At 33.6% G+C, this 23,833-nt stretch overlaps 1 protein-coding gene across 1 annotated transcript in view; it reads right to left on the bottom strand.

Moving 5' to 3' along the window:
* LOC150108715 (formin-binding protein 1-like) overlaps positions 1 to 23,833 on the bottom strand; it is a 455,638-nt gene that overhangs the window by 374,312 nt on the left and 57,493 nt on the right. Inside the window, exon 3 of the mRNA XM_090416173.1 lies at positions 22,582 to 22,632. Within this exon, the coding sequence (XP_090272299.1) occupies positions 22,582 to 22,632 (51 nt within the window). The remainder of the gene's footprint in view (positions 1 to 22,581; positions 22,633 to 23,833) is intronic.

Genomic DNA, 23,833 nt, shown 5'->3' with positions numbered 1-23,833 from the left:
CTACAGGAATATGAAAGGGCAGGAATAATTGAGAAGTCAAATTCTCAGTGGAACAGTCTATTCATCTTAATTGAAAAACCAAATGGAAGCCTGAGGTTTGTCTTAGACTTGAGAGCCATCAATAAGGTTACAAAGCCTATTGATTTCCTTCTGTGTAAAACTGAGGAATTATTGATGTGTTTGGAAGGAGCACAATATTTTACAAAACTGGATTTAAATTCTGGCTACTTTCAGATTCTTCTCTAATGTCTTAAAGAGATTAGATGAGACAAATCTATCTTTAAAGTGCTCTAAATGCCAATTTTTCTTAAAAGAAGTTGAGTATTTAGGTCATAAAATCAGTATCAAAGGTATTATGCCAACTCAGTCAAGTGTAGAAGGCATATTATCAGCTAAACCTCCTAAAACAGTTAGACAAGTTTGCAGATTTATTGGCATGCTAAATTTCTATAGGAAATTTATTCCAAATTGTTCACAGCTATTGAGATCCATAGTGTGCTTGACAAGGAAAGGTTTTAAATTCAATTGGGGTGAAGCTCAACAAGAAGCATTTGACAAACTAAAACTGGCATTGACTAAAGCTCCAGTTCTCATTTATCCTAAGTTCGGTGAAGTATTTTATCTCTCTGCTGATGCTTCAAATGATTGCATTGCTGCTGTACTAGAACAAAAAGAAGGAGAAGATTTTAAGCCAGTAGCTTTTATAAGTAGAAAATTATCAGGTCCAGAATTAAATTATTCAACCATAGAGAAGGAAGCACAAGCAATAATTTTTCCATTGAGAAAATTTAGATATTTATTGTTAGGACAACCTATTCAAATAAGATCTGATCACCAGCCTCTGTCATTCCTAAGTACTATGAAGGATAAAAATAAACCTATAATTAGGTGGGCACTGGAACTGCAGGAATATAATATTGATATGGCTAATATTCCAGGATGATGAATGAATCGTCTAGGAATAACCATTTTAATCAAGATGAGGAAAAATCTAAAATTCATGTTATTCATAAGGTGAATAAAGAATTAAGTTCTCAGAAAACTAGGCAGTATATAAATCGTTTTAGAAAGTATAAGTCATTTGTACCAGGAGATTTAGTATTGTTAGATGATAAATCTAGTATAAAAAGAGTTGGGAAATTAGGAAGGAAAGCTTTAGATCCATTTAGAATTTTAGAGAAATTTTCTCCTGTTAATTTTAGGATTCAAGACATCAAAAATCCTAGTAAAATTTTAAGTATACACTCTGATAGGTTAAAAAGGTACTTTTTAGGGAGTAGAAATTTAGTTACATTAGGAGACGATATGAATATAATATTGAAAGATGAGCATAGTTTTCCTAGTACTAATTGTGCATCTCATTCACAATTGAATAGTAAAAAAGGGAATAGTTTTAAAGCTCATAATTCAAATATGCAGCAAAGGAGAAAATTTAATTTGGGTAAAACAAAACCTAATGCAGGAAATTTTAGAAATATCACGGTACATAATTCAGATAATGTAAAATGTAAGAGTGATGATAATCAAACTGACTCTAACATGGATGAAATTATAGCAGGATATCATAGGTTAATTAACATAGAGTTAAGTAAGCCAGAGGAATGTGAAAATACCTCTAATTTAGTTAATAAGAATAAAGAATCTCAGAAACCTGTAGAATTTGATTCTGATAGTGATGATTCTGTAGATTTAGGGCATAATTCAAATAGTTTAAATGAAATATTTGAAAAATATAGAAATGAAATTTGTAAGTATAGTAAATTGGAAGAAGAAATTTCTGAATTATCTCTAGCATCAGATGATTCTGAAACTAGTGATTCACCCGAGAGTGTAAATAATGATCAGCAGGAATCACGTTATTTTTTAAGATCTAGGAATAAGCATTAAAAGTTTTGTTTAGATATAGGTTAAATATTTAAATTTTTTTTTTTTTTACAAAAAAAAAAAAGAATTTGCAGAGAAAGATGAAACTGATGTAAAAGTAATCATAATTAAAATTCTGAATATTTTTACGAATTGTTTATGTTAAAATGTTTATTAGTTTTAGTTTCATAACACGCATTGTCGGCACTTGCGATGTGCCCGTTATGGAAATTGTTTTGTCAAAAGTGATATGTAAAGAAGTCAAAAAATTGATGTACTTACCAGATTTGATATCTGTATTACTTACAGGAATTTTATTGTAATTGAAAATTATCAAAAGTTGTGTTTCATGAAGACATTCTCTCGTCGCTAACGGAAAACAACGTGTCAGCCATTATTTTTACCTAACTTCTTGCTTACCAGTTTCATGGAGTGCGCATGCTCGCCAAGAAGTTGGATGTGTGATTGACAGCTGACAAATTCGGTATCGAAGCAACAAGAGAGTAAACAAGATAGTGTTCGGAAGGAATTGAGAACACAGGCGGGCAGATTTAGGTTTGGAGGAACTTAAGTTTTTTTTATGTGACAGTCGGAGGAAAATTAACAGTATATTCTGAAAAAGGAATCGTGGAACTATTAAGTTTTTAATGTGGAAATAGTATGTGGATGGATAAATAAAAGGGAAATATTGCTATATACATTTTAAATGGAATATTGAAGGAAACACTAATTGAAAGATTTATAGTACATTCCGAAAAGGGAATCGTAGAACTGTATTGGAAGAGTTAAGACTGCCAATAAATAATCAGTGAATAAAAGAAGAATTTGCTATTTACGTTCAAAAAGAAGTTTCGAGAAAATTCTGATTAAGAAGTTTCATCTGTATTAAGGACGCCGGATCTAACTATTATTTCTACTGAAGAAGAGAGATAGAATTAAGTTCGGAAGAATTAATGTGTGCTACATAAGTGATGAGAAAGGATCCTGTAAAAATGAAGAATAGTCATATATCTTCTGAAAATGGCCTTGACAGAGAAAGAAACTGGCTATGAACATTTTGTCATTGTGAAAACAAAGTGTTTAGTCTAGTCTTAAGTGTAAGTTTATTTTTAAAAGGCCTTGGATCCAATTAATTTTTGTAGTTAGTTATATAATATTTGTTTGAAGTGTATATATATTGTTTTTGTTATATTAAATGTGTTTATTTTGTATTTTAGTCTTGAGTCTTAAGTGTAAGTTTATTTTTAAAAGGCCTTGGATCCAATTAATTTTTGTAGTTAGTTATGTAATATTTGTTTGAAGTGTATATACAGGGTGTTCGGGATAAATTTGACATATTTATAATTAATTATATTTTTCCGTAAGTTACATGTATTAACACACACTTCTCTTCATTTAAAAGTTTGGACCCTTCTTCATTCATATACAAGATGTCAGAAAGGATGGATAGCTGGAACCCACCTGAATCATGGAAGAGAATAACTTGTATCATGATGATTCGTGCCCGCCATCAAAATAAGGATATTACGACTGCTGCCCAATGCTCCCTGAATACAGTAAAAACAATCAGGCATGAACTAGAGACTTGCAATGGTGACTACGAGGATGTAGCAAGAAGAAAGATCCCTAGCAGACGATCTGATTGCGTTCGTACAGCAGAATTCCTCGCAAATCTGCAGGAACAGGTGTTGAAGAACCCTGGCATTGGAATTCGGGCTTTGTTCGTGGAGTTGCTAACTGTAGTCAAGCCCTGGATAACAAGGGTAGCCAATGGTAGGCCGTATGTATGGCAGCAGGATTCGGCCCCTTGCCACACCTCTGGGAAAAGTCAAAAATGGTTGTCTGAAAATTTCTACGACTTCACCAGTCCAAATGTTTGGCCTCCAAACTCCCCAGACCTTAACCCCATGGATTATTTTGTATGGGGCGCAGTTGAAAAAGACACCAATCGCACTTCCAGTAATACAAAAGCCCAGTTAATGGATAAAATTAAAACAGTTTTTGCGGCCCTTCCCAGGGAGACTGTAGCATCAGCTTGTTTGAGGTTCCGAAGCAGAATTGAAGCTGTGATCGATGCTAATGGTGGTTATTTTGAGTAAATCTTGTTGATAGTAATGTAATTAACTCTGCCTGTAATGTTTTTTTGTCAATTCATTAAATTTAATAGATACAAAGAAGATTTTCTTTTTCCTTACGAAACTGTCAAATTTATCCCGAACACCCTGTATATTGTTTTTGTTATATTAAATGTGTTTATTTTGTATTTTAGTCTGGAGTCAGTGATTTATTTGGGTTCTGAAAGAGTTAAGATCATTGCACCAATTGGAGTGAACCCTTGTGCATATAATAATATATAGGTACAACCGGAAATAAAAAAAATAATTGTTAGAAACAGAGATCATCTCTATGGTAGGATTAATATTTAAGATAATATATATGAATATCCTATATATATATCTATATTAAAAAACACCAATTATTAACAAGTACATAACTTTCAAATACAACACAACAATAATGAAAACAAAATCCTACTGCTTGTTTTCCCAGTTTTATTAATTCTGGTAATATCTGCACATCTCAAATTATAAAATAACTTTGAATGGTTTTGTAAGCAAGAAGATGCTAATGTTATAGCACTACAGTTTCTGTTCTTTTCTCCCCCACCATCAACCACACTGAACAAAATCATCAGAAATGCAATTATACGTTAAAAATCTGATGTACAAAAATCACATGCAGCTGTGTTTTATTACTTTTAAAAATAATGAGTTTAAGTTACTCACACTCACAAAAGTTTGCAAACCTATAGTATGTTGGCAGAGTGGGTGAGCTAAAGATTTAATTTATTTTTTGTGCTTTTATTTTTTTTATATCCCCCAAAAACCTTGCTGCAGAGAGAAAAAATGAAACTTTTTTCAAGCCACTTCAGACCTCTAATAAGCAAGATAGTGGATCACAAATCAAGAGATATAATTCATCTCCCACCTAAAGATATTTACATAATGGGATTTGGACCCACAGACACTGGTTAGAGACAGCAAGTATGTTTTACTACCAGGACGGTAGGTTTGAATTCATTTATAAAAAATATTTTTCACATGCAGTAATTTCTGGTGCATTAGTAGATTATAAAATGCAGTTCTTGTATAAAGTATAATATATAAAATGCATTAATGTTCTGTACACATTAACTTTTTTTTTTCCCCAACAGAACATGAGATATTTTTCTATTAAATCACCACAAATTATTTACTTAACTACATTCATCACAATTTCTCTGAAAATTGTGACTGAATGGATAAACATGTTTTCAACAAAAGGCTTATTCATAATTTTCCACTGCTGCATATTTTCAGCAATACAATCAATGAAGAAATATACACATAGAGTGATTCAAAAGATAGTTACATTTTAAACAAACACATATCATTAAATCCTTTCCTTCATGGTTACACGGTGATCAGAATTCATTATAAAAACAACTACTGTGCTTGAGTAAAACTTCAGTTTAATATAAACTAAAATAATCACTGATATATAGCAGAATACTTAATGAAAAACTAAAAATATACAGTGAAAAAATATTATTAGAATGTCAAAATGGATTTAAAAAAGGACGCTCCAATGGATGAATTTTCTATAAAACTACTTATAGAAAAAAGAAGAGAATTTAATTTGGAAACTCATCTTTTGTTTATAGATTATGAAAAAGCATTTGACAAATTAAAAGATATATACTGTTTGATATATTACAAAGAATAAATATGCCTAATATTTTACTACATGCAATATTGAATATATATATAAAGATAATGAAATAAAAATAAATGAAAAGTTGTCTGAAAAACAATCTATAAATCAAGAAGTAAGACAGGGATCCCCTCTGTTTCCAACACTTTTCAATATTTACATTAATGAAATATTAATACAGTAGAACACCTTAAACAATCAAGATATAGAAATTTCCCAGAAAACCAATTTTTTGCTGGCTTGGTTGGCTGAATGGTTAGCATATCTGCTCTCCAGCCAAAAGGCTGTGAGTTCGAATCCTGCTGTGAGCATGGATGTTTGTGATTGTCTGTGAAAATACATGTTGGTGTAGATGAAGGTAGTTGTGAGTGGTGGAGCCGGAGAGTTGTAGAGTAGATACCATCCCTTGATGAGTCTATGGACTCCCTGGAGGTGTTATATAATAATAATAATAACAAAGTAAATACGCTATTATTTGCAGATGATCAGGTAATAATTTCAGATAAGACAATTTGCAAAGAGCAATATATAATTTAACCATTATAGTAGAACAATTTGGAATGAAAATTTCCATAGATAAAACTAAAACAATGGCATTTTGTGGACAAACTCCAGTTAGAAACAAAATAGTTATTAATAATAAAATAATATAACAGACAAATACTTTCAGTTATCTTGGATGTGAAATATCATATGAAGGAGAAAAAGACAAAATTAAAAACTTCAAAATTTTTACAGATTATAGGCCTGATAAATAGAACACTCAACCCAAATATAGTACAAAAAGAAACATGCTTGAAAATATACAATATTTTAGCAGTGCCACATTATTATATGGCAGTAAAATTTGGGCAATAAACAAACAAGATAAACAAAGAATAAAAATAAGTGAAATGAGATTTATGAGAAGAACTGCAAAATACACATTATTAGATCAAACAAGGAATGAAGACATTTTAAAAGAACTCAAAACAACAATAGAAGAAAAACTAAACAATTATAAACAAAAATGGTTTGAACATGCAAACCGAATGGCCAACGCCGATATCATAAACAAATAATATAATAAAAGCCAACTGGAAAGAGAAGGCAGGTTAGACCTCAAAAAGGGATATTGGATGGATAATGACACCGGAACAGACCAATATGGTCTATACCCTTAATTAGTGTTATGATGTTTCGATCTTCACATTAATTCATCATCTGGAATATACGCATATATACAAAGAGACAAGCTGCACTACAATCTACACGGTACACTAAATTTACATTGATTTAGTCACCCGTTTAAACTACTTAATGTGAAGTTTCGACCTTAATGTAAAGGTTGAAACATCTAGTGATTACTTTGGTTTATTTTAAACTGAAGTTTTACTCTAACATGATGGTCGTTTCCACAATTTTTATAATGAATACATCATTAAAGAAAAGGGTAAAGTTACCATTTGAGCATAAAACAGACATATTAACTGAATATAATCATCAGTTAATATACAACAGCCCTAATTTACAGGGACTCTCCCAATTCTTAACCATTACTTAAAGTTAAAACTTAAAGCTATAATTTGAATGGATCTGGCCTCAAATCCTGAGGAAATTATTTATGGAGATGTGACTTAATGCAGAAAATCGGGAAAACGATATCACTATGGGAGTAACTGTATGCGTGTGTAAGAATGATAATGATACGCACGTCAATGAGTATGGATATGAATCTGAAAGAAGGTGGACCTGTATGCTTTGGGTTTGGGCTCTTTGGGTATGCAAGAAGACAGGAAAGAGAAATATGCCCAACTCAGCCAAGCAGACTGCAAAATAAGTATACAAAAAAGCCAGGAGATAGCTGTTATGTGTATACATAAATGGCAGGAGCATCAAGAACAAAGGGATTAAGTTTGTCATCTTTGTAAATATGTTGTGAATAATGTTGCTGCCATTAGTGAAACCTAAATGACAGAGTTGAATAATAACTTGAATTCAGTGTAAAGGATATAGTACTTTTAGGGAGGACAGAACAGGGAGAAGGGTAATAACAATAATATCAGATAATTTGAGTTTGGGCAGAAACTCATGAAAGCAATAACAGTAGTAATAATGTCCTATGCAGCAGTGAGTTTGAGGTCATCTGTTGTGAAGTAGAGGCTAACAGGATCAAAACGATGGTAGGGGTGTTGCTAATGAGCTCGTGGTTCGGCTGCTAGGACTGATGAAATACATCAGCCAGTACCCTGATAGATACCAAAAGAGTAATCGTTATGGGTGACTTCTGATTAGCTGAACATTCAATAGTTATCATAGACAATCCCTGATAAGAAAGAAAGAGAATTCATTGAAATGATGGGAGAAAACTATTCATGTGAAAAGCAACTCAAAGTCAAAGCATGTTAGAATTTTCTATCCCAACATCGACCCAGTGAAGGATGCGACTGTTCTACCATCAGTTGGTGATAGTGTTCATGATTCTCTCTCTGTCTCTCGCCATCAGCCTAACCATCTTGCAGGGAGAGAGAGGGGGGGGGGGGGGGGAACACTGTCTTGCAACAGTCTTGCATCAAGAACATATCAGAAATATTCTAACAGGATATATTTATTAAAAACAACACGTAAGTCCATAAATATTTCATACTAAAACTAATAGTAACATCTTCAATGTTACAAACAGATAGGAATAGAATACAAGTAACGAACATTCGGTGGATCACCCATTAAAATACAATGTTGTCGTGAGCTAGGAAATGAAAGAAATTAACAATTAATATTAAAGATAATTAGTTTTTTTTAATGATTACATAAAATAAAAGTCTCCCAGATCTTCGAGAGAGAGGCAATCACTTCGATTTAAATTTGGTCGGTGTAAAAAAGCTTCACAACTTTCTTTAAAGAGGCATTCATATTTGAACCTACATCTATGAAGGAAAATAGCTTAATCCCACTGGATATTATGGGTAGTGGTAATACTGTGTTATGCTAGACCAGACTTCTGAGGTTTGTTGTAATCAACATAATATTGATGCTCTTTAATTCTTTTTTCCACAGAACGGCCAGTTTGTCAAAAATAAGAAACATCGCATTCAACAAGGAATTTGGTAAGCGCCAGCCAAAGATGACAGTTTATCTTTTGTAGAAGACAATAAGGAAGAAATTTTGTTGATAGGAATATAAGTAGGAATCAATTGGTACTTTTAAAAAATTCGACCTATAGGTTCTGAGATTCCTGGAATGTATTGGATTGGAAGTCTGCAAACTGTTGAAGAAACCTTAAGTATTGGAACATAAGAATCAATTATATGTTGGATTTGATTAGGGTGGTAATTATTAGATTCCATTAACTTTTTAACGATGGAAAGTTCTTGTAAGATTTCTGGAGAAGAGCAAACTTTATGTGCCCTATTAATTAGAGATTTAAGAATGCCAAATTTTTGAGATGTATGGTGAGGAGACTTCTTATGAATGTATCTGCCAGTAAATGTGAGCTTTCGAAAGATGCTTGTAGATACGGTACCAGAAGTTCGAGTAAGCAGGATGTCCAAAAATGATAAAGTACCAGAATTTTCCTTTCCATGGTGAATTGGATACGAGGATGAAAGCTATTTATCTGTTGTAGAAAGGTGAAAAGCTCATCTTCAGTATGTGACCAAACGGCAAAACATCATCGACATAACGATACCAAAGAGATGGTTGAGGGTGAATGGATGAAAACATAGTCTCTTCGAATTGTTTCAAAAAATAGTTAGCCAAAGGCGAAGACAAAGGACTACCCATGGCAGTACCTTCAATTTGTTTTTCCAACTAAATTAAATTATTATTATTATTATTATTAATTAAAGTTATTACTGTGGACTTAAGTGATTGTTTTTAATAATTATACTATGCCACAGGTTCTTCTAAAAATAACAGGATATATTAGAAAACAATAATTAAGGAGAGTGCTATATTTAGTTAGGTCAGTTATTAGTTTCTTGAATGCGAGGAACATTAAAGCAGCTGAAATTCATCAGCAAATTATTGAGGTTTATGGAGAACATGGAATGAGTGATTCAATAGTATGAAGATGGGTAAGACTTTTTAATGAAGGAAAGATAGGCCTGACCTCGCACCAAGCGACGTTCTCCTGTTCAAACATCTGAAATCTTTCCTTGGTGGCAGGTGATTTCAAGATGACTACAAAGTTAATGTGTGTTCTGTGTCACAGGTGGCAACCTTCTATGATGACGGTATACAACTTTTGGTGCCCAGTTATGACAAGTGCTTGAACAGTGGTGGAAATTACATAGAAAAGATGTCTAGTTTAATTTCCAATAAAGTTTTTTTTGTAAGTATATTTTTGTTTCACTGACAGCCCATCGCATCTTACTTTCTGGACATCCCTCATATAAAGTAATAGTCTACATCATCATTATCAAATTCCTGACATGTACAGGATATGATAGTACTACATGAAAATCTTACATCATTACTAACTTCCTATTTACGATTTTCCTCCAAATCATTCTGTTACCTGTCAAGACTCCAACATTCCTAAGCTTTATCTTGGTCTTCCTCTGGGTCTTTTTCCTGCCGATCTGGCAGAGAACACTTGTTTTGTTAACCTTACCTTACCATTCTGTATAAGTGTCCATACTACCTGAGATTAGCTCTGCTAACAATGTTATTTCCTAATATCTTCGTTTTTAATAGGATACTGCAACTGATGCCATATGTAATCTTTTTCAGGATTCTCATAGCTGTGGCCTCTAATCTTTGGTCAAGTGTTTTATTTCTAACCCTGGACTCAGATCAATAAGTTAAAATTGGTTTGAATACTGTCTTGTATACAGCTAATTTAGTGTTTTGATTAACTTCTCTTTTATTCCATATAATTTCATATTCAGTTGATGTTATTGATATTTTCAATGCTTCTGTTTTCATTGTCTTTGTCTTGTTATTGCTGACCTTCATACCATATATATTACAACAGTTATTCAATTTAGTCAGGGAATCTTACAGATTTATACCGGATTTATTTAGAAGTATAACATCATCTGCAGAAAGTAAAGAGCTGAGATTAACATTTCCAATTTTTATATCAGGTTTAATACCACTTTCCTTCATAATGCGATTCATATAGATAAAGAATAACAGAAGGGATAACGTACATCCTTGTCTGACACCACATTTAACATTAAACCAGTTTCCTGAACTTCCTTCAATTCTAACTGCTGACTTACAACTCAAAAAAAAGACTAAGTATTACTTGATATAATGCTCCATTGACACCATACAACTATAGCATTTTGAATGGCTTTTCTCTTGGCACCTTTGTCACATGCCTTTTCCAGATCTACAAACTTAAATACAGGTCTTTGTTCTATTTCCCATGCTCACTATTTAGCCTGAATCCAGCTTGTTCTTCACAAAGCTTCAATTCCACAATCCTTCTCAACCGTTTCTCAAGTAGATTTATGCAAGTATACTTGCATAAATCTTACCAGGACACTCAGTAGGGAAATACCTTGGTAATTCTCACATTCAGTTTTATTTCTCTTTTTGTATATTGGTACTATGAGAACTCTAATCTAATCATTTTGAATTAGTCCCTCTGTGCAGGCCTTCTGAACTATGCAGGGCAACCACTTTAAGACTTTTATACCTCCATACTTAAGCATTTCTGGTCGAATATCATCTATTCTCATTGCCTTTCCACATTTCAAGCTTTTCATGGCTTTTTCTACTTCAAGCATGGATATGTATTCCTCATTATATGCCTGTTGAGCACTTTTTACTACTGTGCTGTCACTGATTTTTTTATTTAGCTATTTTTCGAAGTAATAACGCCATACATCAATGATATCTTTTTCATCATTTTCATGTCACCTTTTACTGTTCACCATGGAGTTCTGATTTTTCTGTCCTTGGACAACCTCACCACAAACCTCTCTAGCTGAATCAATCAATGTTTTCTTCAGGATTTGCCACTGAATCTCCAAGGGACGTTCCTGTTCTCACTCTCATTTCTTCTTGAATAATGTTTGTGTACTTAAGTCTACAGTTCACATCTGAGAGCTGCTCAACTTTTATTTGCTTTAAAACTTTCTTACATGTTCATTTCAATATGATATTCAATTTTATCTTGCTCAAGATTAAATAGTGATCACTTCCAATTTCAAATCCTCTGTATATCCTGCAATAGGGAGAAAACATCACTATCAACAATAACATAGTCAATAAGACTCTTCCTATTCCTTGCCTCTTCTCTTCAAGTGAATTTGTGCACATTTTTATGATGGAACATTGTGTTAGTAATAACCAGTCCATATCCTGAGCAGAAATCCAACAGGTATTTGCCATTATTAGTTTTGCTCTTTTCTCCAAATTTTCCCAAAATATTTCTGTATGTCTGAGAATCATTTCCTACTCTGCTATATAGATCCCAAACAAGGATCATATTTTCCTTTATCATCTTGTCAGTTTCTTTTTCTAAAGTGTCAAAAAATTCCTCCATTTCTACCCTTAGTAGAACCTTCTGTGGGACCATAAGCACAAATAAGTCTCACTGTGCAGTTCTCCATTCTGATATTAGCCCATATCACTCTACTTGATACAGCTTGTCATTCATGAAGATTACCATCATATTTTATGTTCAATACTATAACTGCAACTTCTTTTCCCTGAATGTCATTGCCGGAATTTAACATTTTCTATTTATTGCTCGGAAAGATCTCACCAGATTTTGTATTTTTTGTTACGGTCACCCCTATTATGTCGATCTGGTACTTATCCAATTTCTCAGCTAGCTCTATTTCTTTGCCATTCAGGCTTCTTATGTTGATAATACCGATCTTTTACACTGGAGATGTTGAGTTGGGGTGTGTTTCAATATTTGTTATGGTAGCAGACTTTTTGACTGTTCATCCTGGTTCCCTGGCAATAACAATGGTTGGGGGGGGGGAGTCTTATTTAACCGGGCGATGCCCCAGCCGATATGAAATTTTGTGATGTTGTACCATCATTTTATATTTTGGTTTAACCCAATAAGAATACAATTTGGTTGTCTAAATCCCAAATTGCCAGCCCGTCCTCGTTCATTTGGTATCGGGTAAATACCAACCAGATGTACCACGAGAAAGTGAGGATTGGACATTAGGTCAGAAACCCTGGATGGTTCTCTGCATTCCTTTAAAGGCTATGTGGACTTCTCCTCTCAGTTATACAACTTTGAGCACAACCGTTAAGTACCCCCCCCCCCAAGAAATTTGTATCTGAGTTGTAAATCAGCAGTTAGGATTGAAGGAAATACAGGAAGATGGTTTGATGTTAAATCATGTAAGATACAAGCAGGGGCATATATTCAGAGTGCTAGGTGTGTAGTGCACACCCACAGAATAACAGTATCATTGAACATTGTCATTTGTCATGAGTTGCTGTTTATGCTTTCTCAGTTTCATCTGATTTGTGATTCAGGCAATGACAATCTAGGAAAAGGAGTAGTCATAGTATTCAACACAAAATACGAGGCTAATCTTCTTGAATGGCAGTCAGTCTCAAGTAGAGTAATGTGGGCAAATATGAGAATGGGGAACGGGACAATGAGACTTATTTGTGCCTATGGTCCCACAGACTGTTCTACTAAGGTAGAAGTGGAGCAAATTTTTGATGCTTTAGAAAAAGCAACTGACACAATGAAAAATTGGTCCTTATTGGGGATCTAAATAGCAGAGTAGGAAATGATTGTGAGACATACAAAAATATTTTGGGAAAATTTGGAGAAAAGAGCAAAGCTAATAATAATGGCAAATATCTGTTCGATTTCTGCTCAGGACATGGACTGGTGATTACTAACACCATTTTCCAACATAAAAATGTGCACAAATTCACATGGAGAGAAGAGGCTAGGATTAAGAAAAGTCTCATTGACTATGTTATTGTTGATAGTGATGTTTTCTCCCTGGTGCAGGACACCAGAATGTATAGAGGATTTGAAATTGGAAGTGATCACTATGTAGTCTTGAGCAGGATAAAATTGAATTTCATATTGAAAAGAATAACATGTAAGAAAGTTTTAAAACGAATAAAAGTTGAGCAGCTCTCAGATGTGAACTGTAGACTAAACTACACAAAGATTATTGAAGAAACAATGAAAGAGTTTGAGAACAGGAATCAAACCTTGAAGATTCCGTGGCAAACTCTGAAGTAAACATTGATTGATTCTGCCAGAGAGGCATGTGGTGAAATTGTCTGTAAGGATAAAAAAATCAGAACTCCCTGGTGGACACAGGAAGTTAAAGAGGCAGTGAAGGAAAAGAAAAAAGCATATCAAAAGTTCCTGTCAAATAAGTCAGCTTGTGCTCTTAGAGAATATAGAGACAAATGCAAGAATGCTAAACACTGTGTAAAACTAGCTAAACAAAAGTCATTGGAGGACTTCGGCAAGAACATAGAAAATAAATATTAAGACGGTGGCAAAATATTCTGGAGGTTATTGAAGCAGCTTAGGAATGGAGGAAAGAGTACTGTAAAAGGAGTTAGAGATGATAAAGGTGACATGAAAACAGGAGAAAAAAAAAGATATCCTTGAAGTATGGAGTAATTACATTGAAAAACTGCTAAATGAAACAAGCAGTGATGACAGCACAGTGGTAAACAAACACTGACCAGGCATGCAGTCAGGAATATATATCCATACTTGAAATAGAAAATGCCATCAATGGCTTGAAACGTGGAAAGGCAGCAGGAGTAGATGATATTCGACCAGAAATGCTGAAGTATGGTGGGATAAGAGTCTTTCAGTGGCTGCATTGCATAGTTCAGAAAGCCTGGACAAAGGGACGAATTCCCGATGATTGGAGTAGAGCTCTCATAGTATCCATATATAAAAAGGGAAATAAAACTGCATGCGAGAATTACAGAGGTATTTCCCTACTGAGTGTTCCCGGCAAGATCTATGCAAGTATACTTCAGAAACGGTTGAGAAGAATTGTGGAAGAAAAGTTTGGTGAAGAACAAGCTGGATTCAGGCCAAATAGAGGCTGTCAGGATCAGATCTTCACTTTACGACAAAAAGTCGAGAAAGCATGGGAATATAACAAAGATCTGTATTTAAGTTTTGTCGATTTGGAAAAGGCATATGACAAGGTGCCAAGAGAGAAGCTATCCAATACGCTGCAGTTATATGGTGTCAATGGGGCATTATATCAAGCAATACTTAGTCTTTATTTGAGTTGTAAGTCAGCAGTTAGAATTGAAGGAAGTACAGGAAGATGGTTTAATGTTAAATCTGGTGTGAGACAAGGATGTACATTATCCCCTCTGTTATTCATTATCTATATGGATCACATTATGAAGGAAAGTGGTATTAAACATTATATCAAAATTGGAGATGTTAATGTCAGCTCTTTGCTTTATGCGGATGATGTTATACTTCTAAATAAATCCGCTACAAGTCTGCAAGATTCTCTGACTAAATTGAATAGCTGTTGTAAAAGATATGGTATGAAGGTCAGCAATAAAAAGACAAAGACAATGAAAATAGGCAGAATCATTGAAAATGTCAACTGTGTTGTGAATGGAGAACCTGTGAAACAAGTAAAACATTTCAGCTATTTAGGCACGATTTTTACTGAAGATGGTAAATTAAATATTGAAATAGATAACAGAATCAGCATAGCTGGTATGGTAGGAAGTCAATTGAATAAATTCATATGGAATAAGAGAGAAATTAGTCGGAACACTAAATTAGCTGTATACAAGACAGTGTTCAAACCAGTTTTAACTTATCGATCTGAGAGCTGGGTCAGAAGTAAAACACTTGTCCAAAGACTAGAGACCACAGATATGAGAGTCCTGAGAAAGATTATAGGCATGAACAGATGGCATCAATGGCAATATCATATTAAAAACGAGGATATTAGGAAAGAACTCGACATTGTCAGCATCCAGGAATGCATTAGCAGAGCTAATCTCAGGTGGTATGGTCACTTAAACAGAATGGGTGAGGAAAGATTAGCAAAACAAGTGTTCTCTGCTAGGTTGGCAGGAAAACGACCCAGAGGAAGACCAAGATATAGGTGGATTGATACGGTACAAAGTGCCTTAGACGATAGAAATATAAGATCTGATAATGTTGGAGTCTTGACAAGTAACAGACTGATTTGGAGGAAAATTGTAGATAGGAAATTAATAATGATGTAATTTTTTTCATGTAGTACTATCATATCCTGTACACCCCTTGAGGGTACATAGCAGGAATTTGATGATGATGATGATGTGTAAACTGACATGATTAAGACACCAACATAGTCAAGTTTTTAATATATAATTTTCTATAAATAATTTATAACTTTTTGCCCATATTTACAATGGGAAGAAATGTTAACAATCTACTAAATGTCGAATTTTCTGACAGAGTTTTTGTGGATTGTACAACTGTAATTGAAGGACGTAAGCTTTGTCGTCTTTTACCAAATCTACTATTATATTTACACCTTTAAGTAATTTGAATATACCAATCAAATATAGCATTCTCCTTCATTATTGTTTTCTAATATATCTTAAACCACATTGTCTCCCACTCTATGTAGATTTGGTTACAATTAATTCATAATTTAAAGTATTCAAAGTTATCCTACAGTTAATTGTACTGGACCAATTAAGATGAGTCCTGATGTGCTATGCACTCTTAAAACTTTCATACATTGATATAAGCACAATCATATGGTCAAATTGATGTGAATTTTGTAGTGCAGGCTGCATAAGCCACATGACAGCACACCCAACTAAATGGGCATGCAACACTGGTCACAAGGATACATGCTATATCTACTGTTACTCATTATCTATATGGATCACATTATGAAGGAAAGTAGCTTTAAAGCTGAAATAAAAATTGGAGTGTTAATCTCAGCTGTATACTTTATGCAGATGCTGTTATACTTCTAAATACATCCCTTAAAGTCTAAAGTCTGACCAAATGGAATTACTGCCGCAATAAACATGGTTATGAAAATCAGCAATAAAAAAACAAAGACAATGAAAATAGATGGAAATGTTAAAAACATCAACTACATTCTGAATGAAGAACCTATAGAATGAGTACATTTCATTTATTTAGGAACAATTTTTAGTGAAGATGGAGAGTTGAATATGGAAATAGACAACAGAATTAGTAAGGCTAGTATGGTAAGAAGTCAACTGAATTAATTCATAGGAATGAGAGAGAAATTAGTCAAAACACTTAACTAGATATATACAAGACAGTGTTCAAACCAATTTTGACCTATGGAGTTGAGAGGGGGGGGGGGGTAGAAGTAAAAACTTGATCAAAGACCACGTATAGAGTTCTGAGAAAAATTAGGGCAGTTAAAAGAATGCAACAATTGCAGTAGCATATTAAAAATAAGGATATCAGGAAAGAACTTGATCATTCAGGAATGTGTTAGCAGGACTAATCTTAGGTGTCACTTAAACAGAATGGGAGATGAGAGATTAGCAAAATAAGTCTTCCATGCCAGAAAAATGACACAGAGGAAGAGTTACAAGGATGATGCTGGGATTATGGAAATAAATTAAAAAAACAGTTTCAGATGATGTGGACTAGAGACAATGGTAAAGAGGAGAAAGTAGAGTAATATGATAAAGGTCTATAAACTTCTTCAAGTGTGTTATAGGATATCATCTGATGATATTTTTGTTATAGCGAAGGCAGAGAGAAGACAAGAGGACATCCATGAAAGTTAAGTTTGTGTATAGTTAAGAAAGGGATAACAATTAGATTCTCTCACAGAGCAATGAGTAACTGGAATTCAAGGAATATCGGCTGATATACCTCAAATCAGTCTCAGATCTGAAAAACTTCCCAAATCTCAACAAATTTCGGAAGCATACATTCTAAGATCGTCAGCTCAACAGCCCAAGACAACCCAATTTAGCCCACTAATGGATACTGTAAAAACAATCATGATTTTTTTACAGTTATTTCTCCATGTTAATATATTATTGGTTTTGGTTTCGTAACACGTACACTGGTGTTACACCTGATATCTTGAGAATATAATATCCTCAGTTATCATGGTGTAACATAAAAAAAAATAAATAACATAAATAAAAACCCCTGCATAAAAGGAATAATTTAATTAATAAAACATTCTTGCATCCAGTATAAATTGAGTAAAATGTAAAGGTCTATTGTTTAGTTAAGATAACAAAAGAAAAGAATGTATCAAGATGTATTATGACTAAACAAGGAATTTGTATTAAATAAGTAGCTAACTAAGAATTAATATAGTAATGTGATTAAGAATGAAAGAGTTAAGTACATAAGTGGAAAAGAATGAGTCATGGAATACGCTATGTGAGAGGCTACAGATTAAGCATTAAGTAGAATTCTGAGAAAGGTATTTGAAAGGGGTTAAGATAGAGGCTAACAAGAGAAATAACGGAATATCGCTTAGGGCCTATACCCGGATAGAAACTTCGTTACGAGTTGTCGATCAAAATGCTACCCAATTGGTAGACAGACGAAAAACAAGTAGGAGGTGGGGGAAAGAAGTAAGAAAGGGCGCCGTTATGGCAGCAGCTATAAAAGGGTTGGGAACCCCCCCCCTCGAGGCTTTTTCAAGGAGTAGGCTCTTTTGGGTCTTTGGAGAAGACATTTAGATAATCAAGGAGGCTTGAGGCCTTTTTGCCAGAGGAGAAGAAACGTTTGGATAATCGCAGTGGTTTTAGTTTGGTTTTCGAGTGGATTTCACGGTGTTCCTGAGTGGAGAGATATGGCTTATATCCTCATGCCACAACAAGGAATCGAAGGTGAGCGGGAAAGCTATTCCCATATTCCTATGTAGAAAGATATGCCATAAAGTCATAGGAAGCTGTGAAAATATCGATGTCCTCGTTTCGGATAGTACAGCCGATGGCGCAGATGTTTATATAGCCCTGAATTGCAGGAAGTTATGCATGCAAGTTCGTTCAGTAGAAGGTAAAGGCCCATAAGTGAAGCTAAAGAAAGGTATTGTGAATTTTGTCTTATGTTAACTAGAAGTTGTTTGTGATAGGTACTATTGTCATAATACGGAACTGTTAAAGTGATTAGGGAGAAATTATAATAGGACTTTAGATTTTGATAGAGAATGTTAAAAGTAAGCTAGCTAGTGTTGATAATTTGTGAATAATTAATTGTCCTAAGAATCTTGAGTGCCTACTATATTGTAAAAGGAAAGTTAATGACATAGTTGTGTGTTAATGAAGTAAATGGTTTTGTTAATACTGAGTTTGATTAGTGTGAATTGAGTAATCAAGTAGCCTGAGGAATTTGAATGCCTAGTGTGATGTGTAGAGAATCGGAATTGTCATAGGTATGTGCTAGAGTAGTTAATGAATTTGTTAGTGTACTTGAAGTTGAATAATCTAATAGTGTGTGGTAATCTGATTTGTCCATGTTATGTGAATTCATGTTTTGTATGAAATTTTGTGACGGCATGATCGTAGTAACTTTTGTCGAATCATAGCCCAACTACTTGTATTAAGCTAATTTTAGTGTGTGAGTAATTTAGTTGAGTATTTTGATATGTACCATGTTTAGAGAAATAATAAACCTTTTGCTTAATGATAAAAAAGTTGTCTGATATTGCTAATCCAATGCACCGCTCAGAAACATTCGAGCCTAATCACGCGGAGAATTAATGTTAAGAAACGGGAAGTTGAAGGAATTAATGTTGAGTAACAAGAAATAGTGTCACGACTGCAATAGTTACACTTTCAGATATTTGAGTTCTTTTTCTCTGTTTATGTATAAAATATCCTAAACTAAATATCCCAAAGGGCGCAGTTAAAATACAAATACTAGGGATACTACGGGGAACAATAACTCAGATATTAGTAGGAATTTTGGTGATGTCTTGAAAGTAGAAGTTAGAAGAATATAGACGAAGGCAATTTGTAAGACAAACAAAAATCGTAAGATAGAATAGGGACATAACACTGGCACTTACAATGTGCCTGTTGTTGATATTGTTGTTGTCAAAATGAAATGTAAACCATGTGAAATTGATGTACTTACTAAATTCTGATGATTGTATTATTTTCAATTTTTTTTTTTTTTTTTGTAATTTAAAATTGATATGTGTTGAGATATTTGTTGTGTTTTGTAAAGACATTCTCATTACGCTAACGGAGACAACATGTCAGCCATTATGCATGGAGTGCACATGCTTGCTGGGGAGATTGATGGATGGTTAAGAGCTGGCAGGGTGGGAGGGGGATGTTTGGTATCGAGGTAACGAGAAAAACAATAGAGAGAGCTAGTGGAAGTTTAAGAGCACAGACTGGAGAAGTTTTGTTCTTGGGGGAGTTTTACGTGACAGTCAGGAGAGTATTAATGGGGGTTTCCGAGGGGGAATCGTGGAACTGTGAGCCTGGAGGAGTTGAGAGACTGTCGACGGGTGTTTAGCAGATAAGGGAAGATATTGCAGTCGACGTTCTGACTGAATGTTCAAGGAAACGCTGATTGGAAGGTTTCATCTTCTGTCTTAAGGACACCGGATTACTATGAAAAAAGCAATTGGTGAAATTTGAAACTTAACTAGTGGCTTAACATGAAGAGCTCACCATAGATTTGTTGTTTATGAAATGGTAGAAAAAACTTCTTTCTCTGGTACAAAAATTAGTAAATTGTGCATCAAATAGAACTGCAAAAGGTAAGAATATTTATACTTCAATGAGACAGCAGGAATAATATTTTATGCTGTATAAGGGAGATAAAAAAAAAAAAAAGGATCCCATGGAAAAGAAGAACATTTTATAATTTTGGAAAGGGCCTAACAAAGAAATTGACTCTGATGAACAACATTTTTGTTGTTACGAAAACAAGGTGCTTTATCTAGTAGCTGTGAATCCAATAACAGAATGAGTCAGAGAATGAATGATTTTAGTATTTTGGATAAGAAAATCTGTAAGGTAGATTGATTTTAGAAGGCCTTGCATCCAGTTATTTTTGTAGTTATGTAATTTTATTTAAAGTGTATATATTGTTTTAGTTTAATTAAATGTATATATTTTTTATTTTCATCTTGAGTCAGTGATTTTCCAGATTCTAAAAGAAATTGTTAAAAGCCATTGCACCAATCAGAATTGAACCCTTGTGTAATTAATAAACATTCGGAGTAAAAAATCCCTTTACAGAGATAATCTTTACAATACCTTTTAGGACTCTAGGACCAACTTCAGTTGCCTTTCTTCAGCCTCATTTGCTTAGTGTGAGTGCTTGCACGCACATATCATTTTGTGATCCCTGAAGATGGCAATGTGACATTGCCAAAATATAGGTAGTTATTAATTAAAGTTTTTATAATTAATAATTGAGTTTACACTGTCATTTCCTAAAAAATTAGAAGTATGTACATTGTATAAAAACTGTAATGTACTATTCTCAGATACAGCTCCAAACTAGAACAAAGTAGTAGGTTGTGTGTAGAATCTTCATACAAATGAGTCCAACTCCACAGACACGTCAAATAATAATAATAATCCATTTCCAAAATAATTACAGTTTTGCTGTAATTATACAAGTGGTAGTAGTTGTGGTATTTTTCTAGAAAACAAACCAACTTATTTGTTGAAAGAAACTAATGCATTTCTTTTACACAAGCTAAAAGTGGTTAAAGTAGTTCCTATAACCCAAAAATGAAGATTAGTATCTAAAACTGAAACACAGGAGTTCTATCTCACTAATGCCTGCAAGTTCCAAACACACCTTCACTGATCCTCATACGATCAAAAGAGAGGATGAATATGGCTTTTGTGCTCAATAATCACTCAATGAACTGATATTCACGTGACAACCTTACCTTCTGTTTTAATGAAAATTAATGTCAGTGGACATTAATTTTCATTTTTTAATGTTACTGAACTCAATGTTTGAACACCACTGTATGCACTAACCACTCAGCCAACCAAGGCCAGTGGATATTTAAATCTTTCTTGTGGATGGAAAGTATTATGAATTCTGAAGAGTTTATAAGGATATATCTAAGAATACTTAGATATTTTGTAAACAATTATCACACCAACTAAAAGTTAAGAATCAGGAAAAATATTTAATTTCATTTGAATCCAAAACTCCCAAAACAGTTCATCCAAGTTATAAGAATATATTTTGAAGCAACATACATACATACATACATGCAACTCCTTTATACCTGCAGTGCAATCAAATATCACTCCATCCTTATGTCCCCAATTCAAGAGAACACGTGTAGCTCAAGGTGACTTAAACACGAAAAAAAAGCAGTAGAGTACTAGTGAGCATTTTGTCACTTAATTGTTGACTACACGAGAAGAAATGAATATCAATGATTCTCATTGAACAAAAATGACAAAGATTTATATGCTATCATGGGTGTGTCCCGGATCAATTACTTATTTCTGTATTTTGAATTTTAGAAACAAAACAAACCGTTTTCTTATTCAAGGTAGCTGACAAGAATAGTTATGAATTTTTGTATATTTTAGAAAATTTCCTTACAGAATTTAGCAAGCCATTTCAGTTTTCACACGAAAACTAAAACAAAAGCTTCAAAGTTGCCATGAGCATTTTAACACTGACTGCCTACCTGCCTATTTCATTCTTAATAATAAAATGACACAACCTGCCATGGAAATTGTCACATCTTTCTGATATTGAACAAATGAAACCCTTCTATATAGAAAAATTTAAAAATGCATTTTGCAATTAACAAAGAAAAGAGCCAAAAAAAGACAAGAGAACTTTATGTCAAGAAAGAATATGTATCTGTGACATTTTATACCAAGTACAAAAGAGTGTTTGCACTGAATTTTACAACATTCAAAATGCAACTATTTACCCACTTGATATAAAATAATGGATACTTATTATCCTTCCTGGAAATAAAATGCAATACAATTTTTATTCAATTCTATAGGAAATAAAAGAATACTCTAGTCATTTCAAATAAATTAACTCATATCATAACTTACTTATAATCATCTTCTTCTTTTTTCTTTGGTTGATAATTTTTAACAAGTCGCCTATATATATATTAAAACAATTTCAATATTTTTAAAATTATGCAATTGAACTATGTAAAATTATTTTTCTTATTATTTGATTATATATTAAGTATACATTAGGTATATCATATACCTAATTACTTCTGTCATATACATAATAAGAATTTCTGACTCCAGTGGCAAGTGTGTCTGAAATTAGAGTGAAATCATTTCAAAAACAACACAAATCTCTAAAGAAGGTAAAAATGTGAAGACAGCACTGATATAGAAACTAGGAAAAATAATAAATCATAAAGAAAGTTTGCAGAATAAAATCATCATGTAACCTAAAAATGTTAAAGCAAAACAATGGTTAGAGTATTTCCTGCAATATATTTTCAAGTATAACAGAATGAGACTTAGACAAAGCTGACCATCATGTCTGCTTTTAGTAACAAGTAAATCTCAAAAATTCTGAACAGGATCAAATTATTGATTTAATATGCATAGTAGGGGGTAGCACCTCTGTCTGCTCAGCAATCACATTAAATTTTTTGGTGGCTGGCTGGGTAGAATTGGTCCCCACTGCTCATGCAACTCTCACTAATGGCTCCAAGTATCTAGTAGAGTACACCAGCGACCAAACTCCAGGACAGCGCTTTGACTGGCATGCAAAACTAAGTGAGGATATCAGCATTTTATGCTGTAGTAGAGGAGAGTGTCTCCTTCTTGTTGCACTTGAAGACTGAAATGACAGAGTTAACAGATGACAAAATTTAATTTGACACTGGTAATGAAGGCATGATAGCCAACTATGTGACACAGTCTGGACACACTCCAAGACAAAACAGAGATGTGGCCAGACACCATGGTTACATGGTGAGTTTCCTGTAACCTTCCATAGTAAATCATGAAACAGAGAACTATGTCAGATTTAAGCAATAGAGACTAGGTTGGACATTCTGCAACTTTTGTCTCTTGGAAAAATTACAGGGAAGAAGAGAAAGAAATTGGGGAATGTGAGACAGATACTATGAAAATAGCATATGAAGAAGATATCTTAAACTCTGCAGGGAGGGTGATTCCTGATCTTTCATGTCTGAAAACCAAGAATCTTCTCTTAAGGCTTGCAATTTGGAATGTAAGGACCTTATACAAGAACTCAAAACAATGAAAATTGACAGTGCAGATATAAGTGAAGTCAAATAGACTAATAGTGGAAAAATAAACAGAAAGAGTC

The sequence above is a fragment of the Typopeltis vanoorti genome, chromosome 3, assembly GCF_054136105.1.
Source record: "Typopeltis vanoorti isolate ZY-2024b chromosome 3, IOZ_Tvanoo_1.0, whole genome shotgun sequence".
NCBI lineage: Eukaryota > Metazoa > Arthropoda > Arachnida > Uropygi > Thelyphonidae > Typopeltis > Typopeltis vanoorti.
Note: the sequence above shows the minus strand (reverse complement) of the source record. Positions and strands in the feature narration are given on the sequence as shown.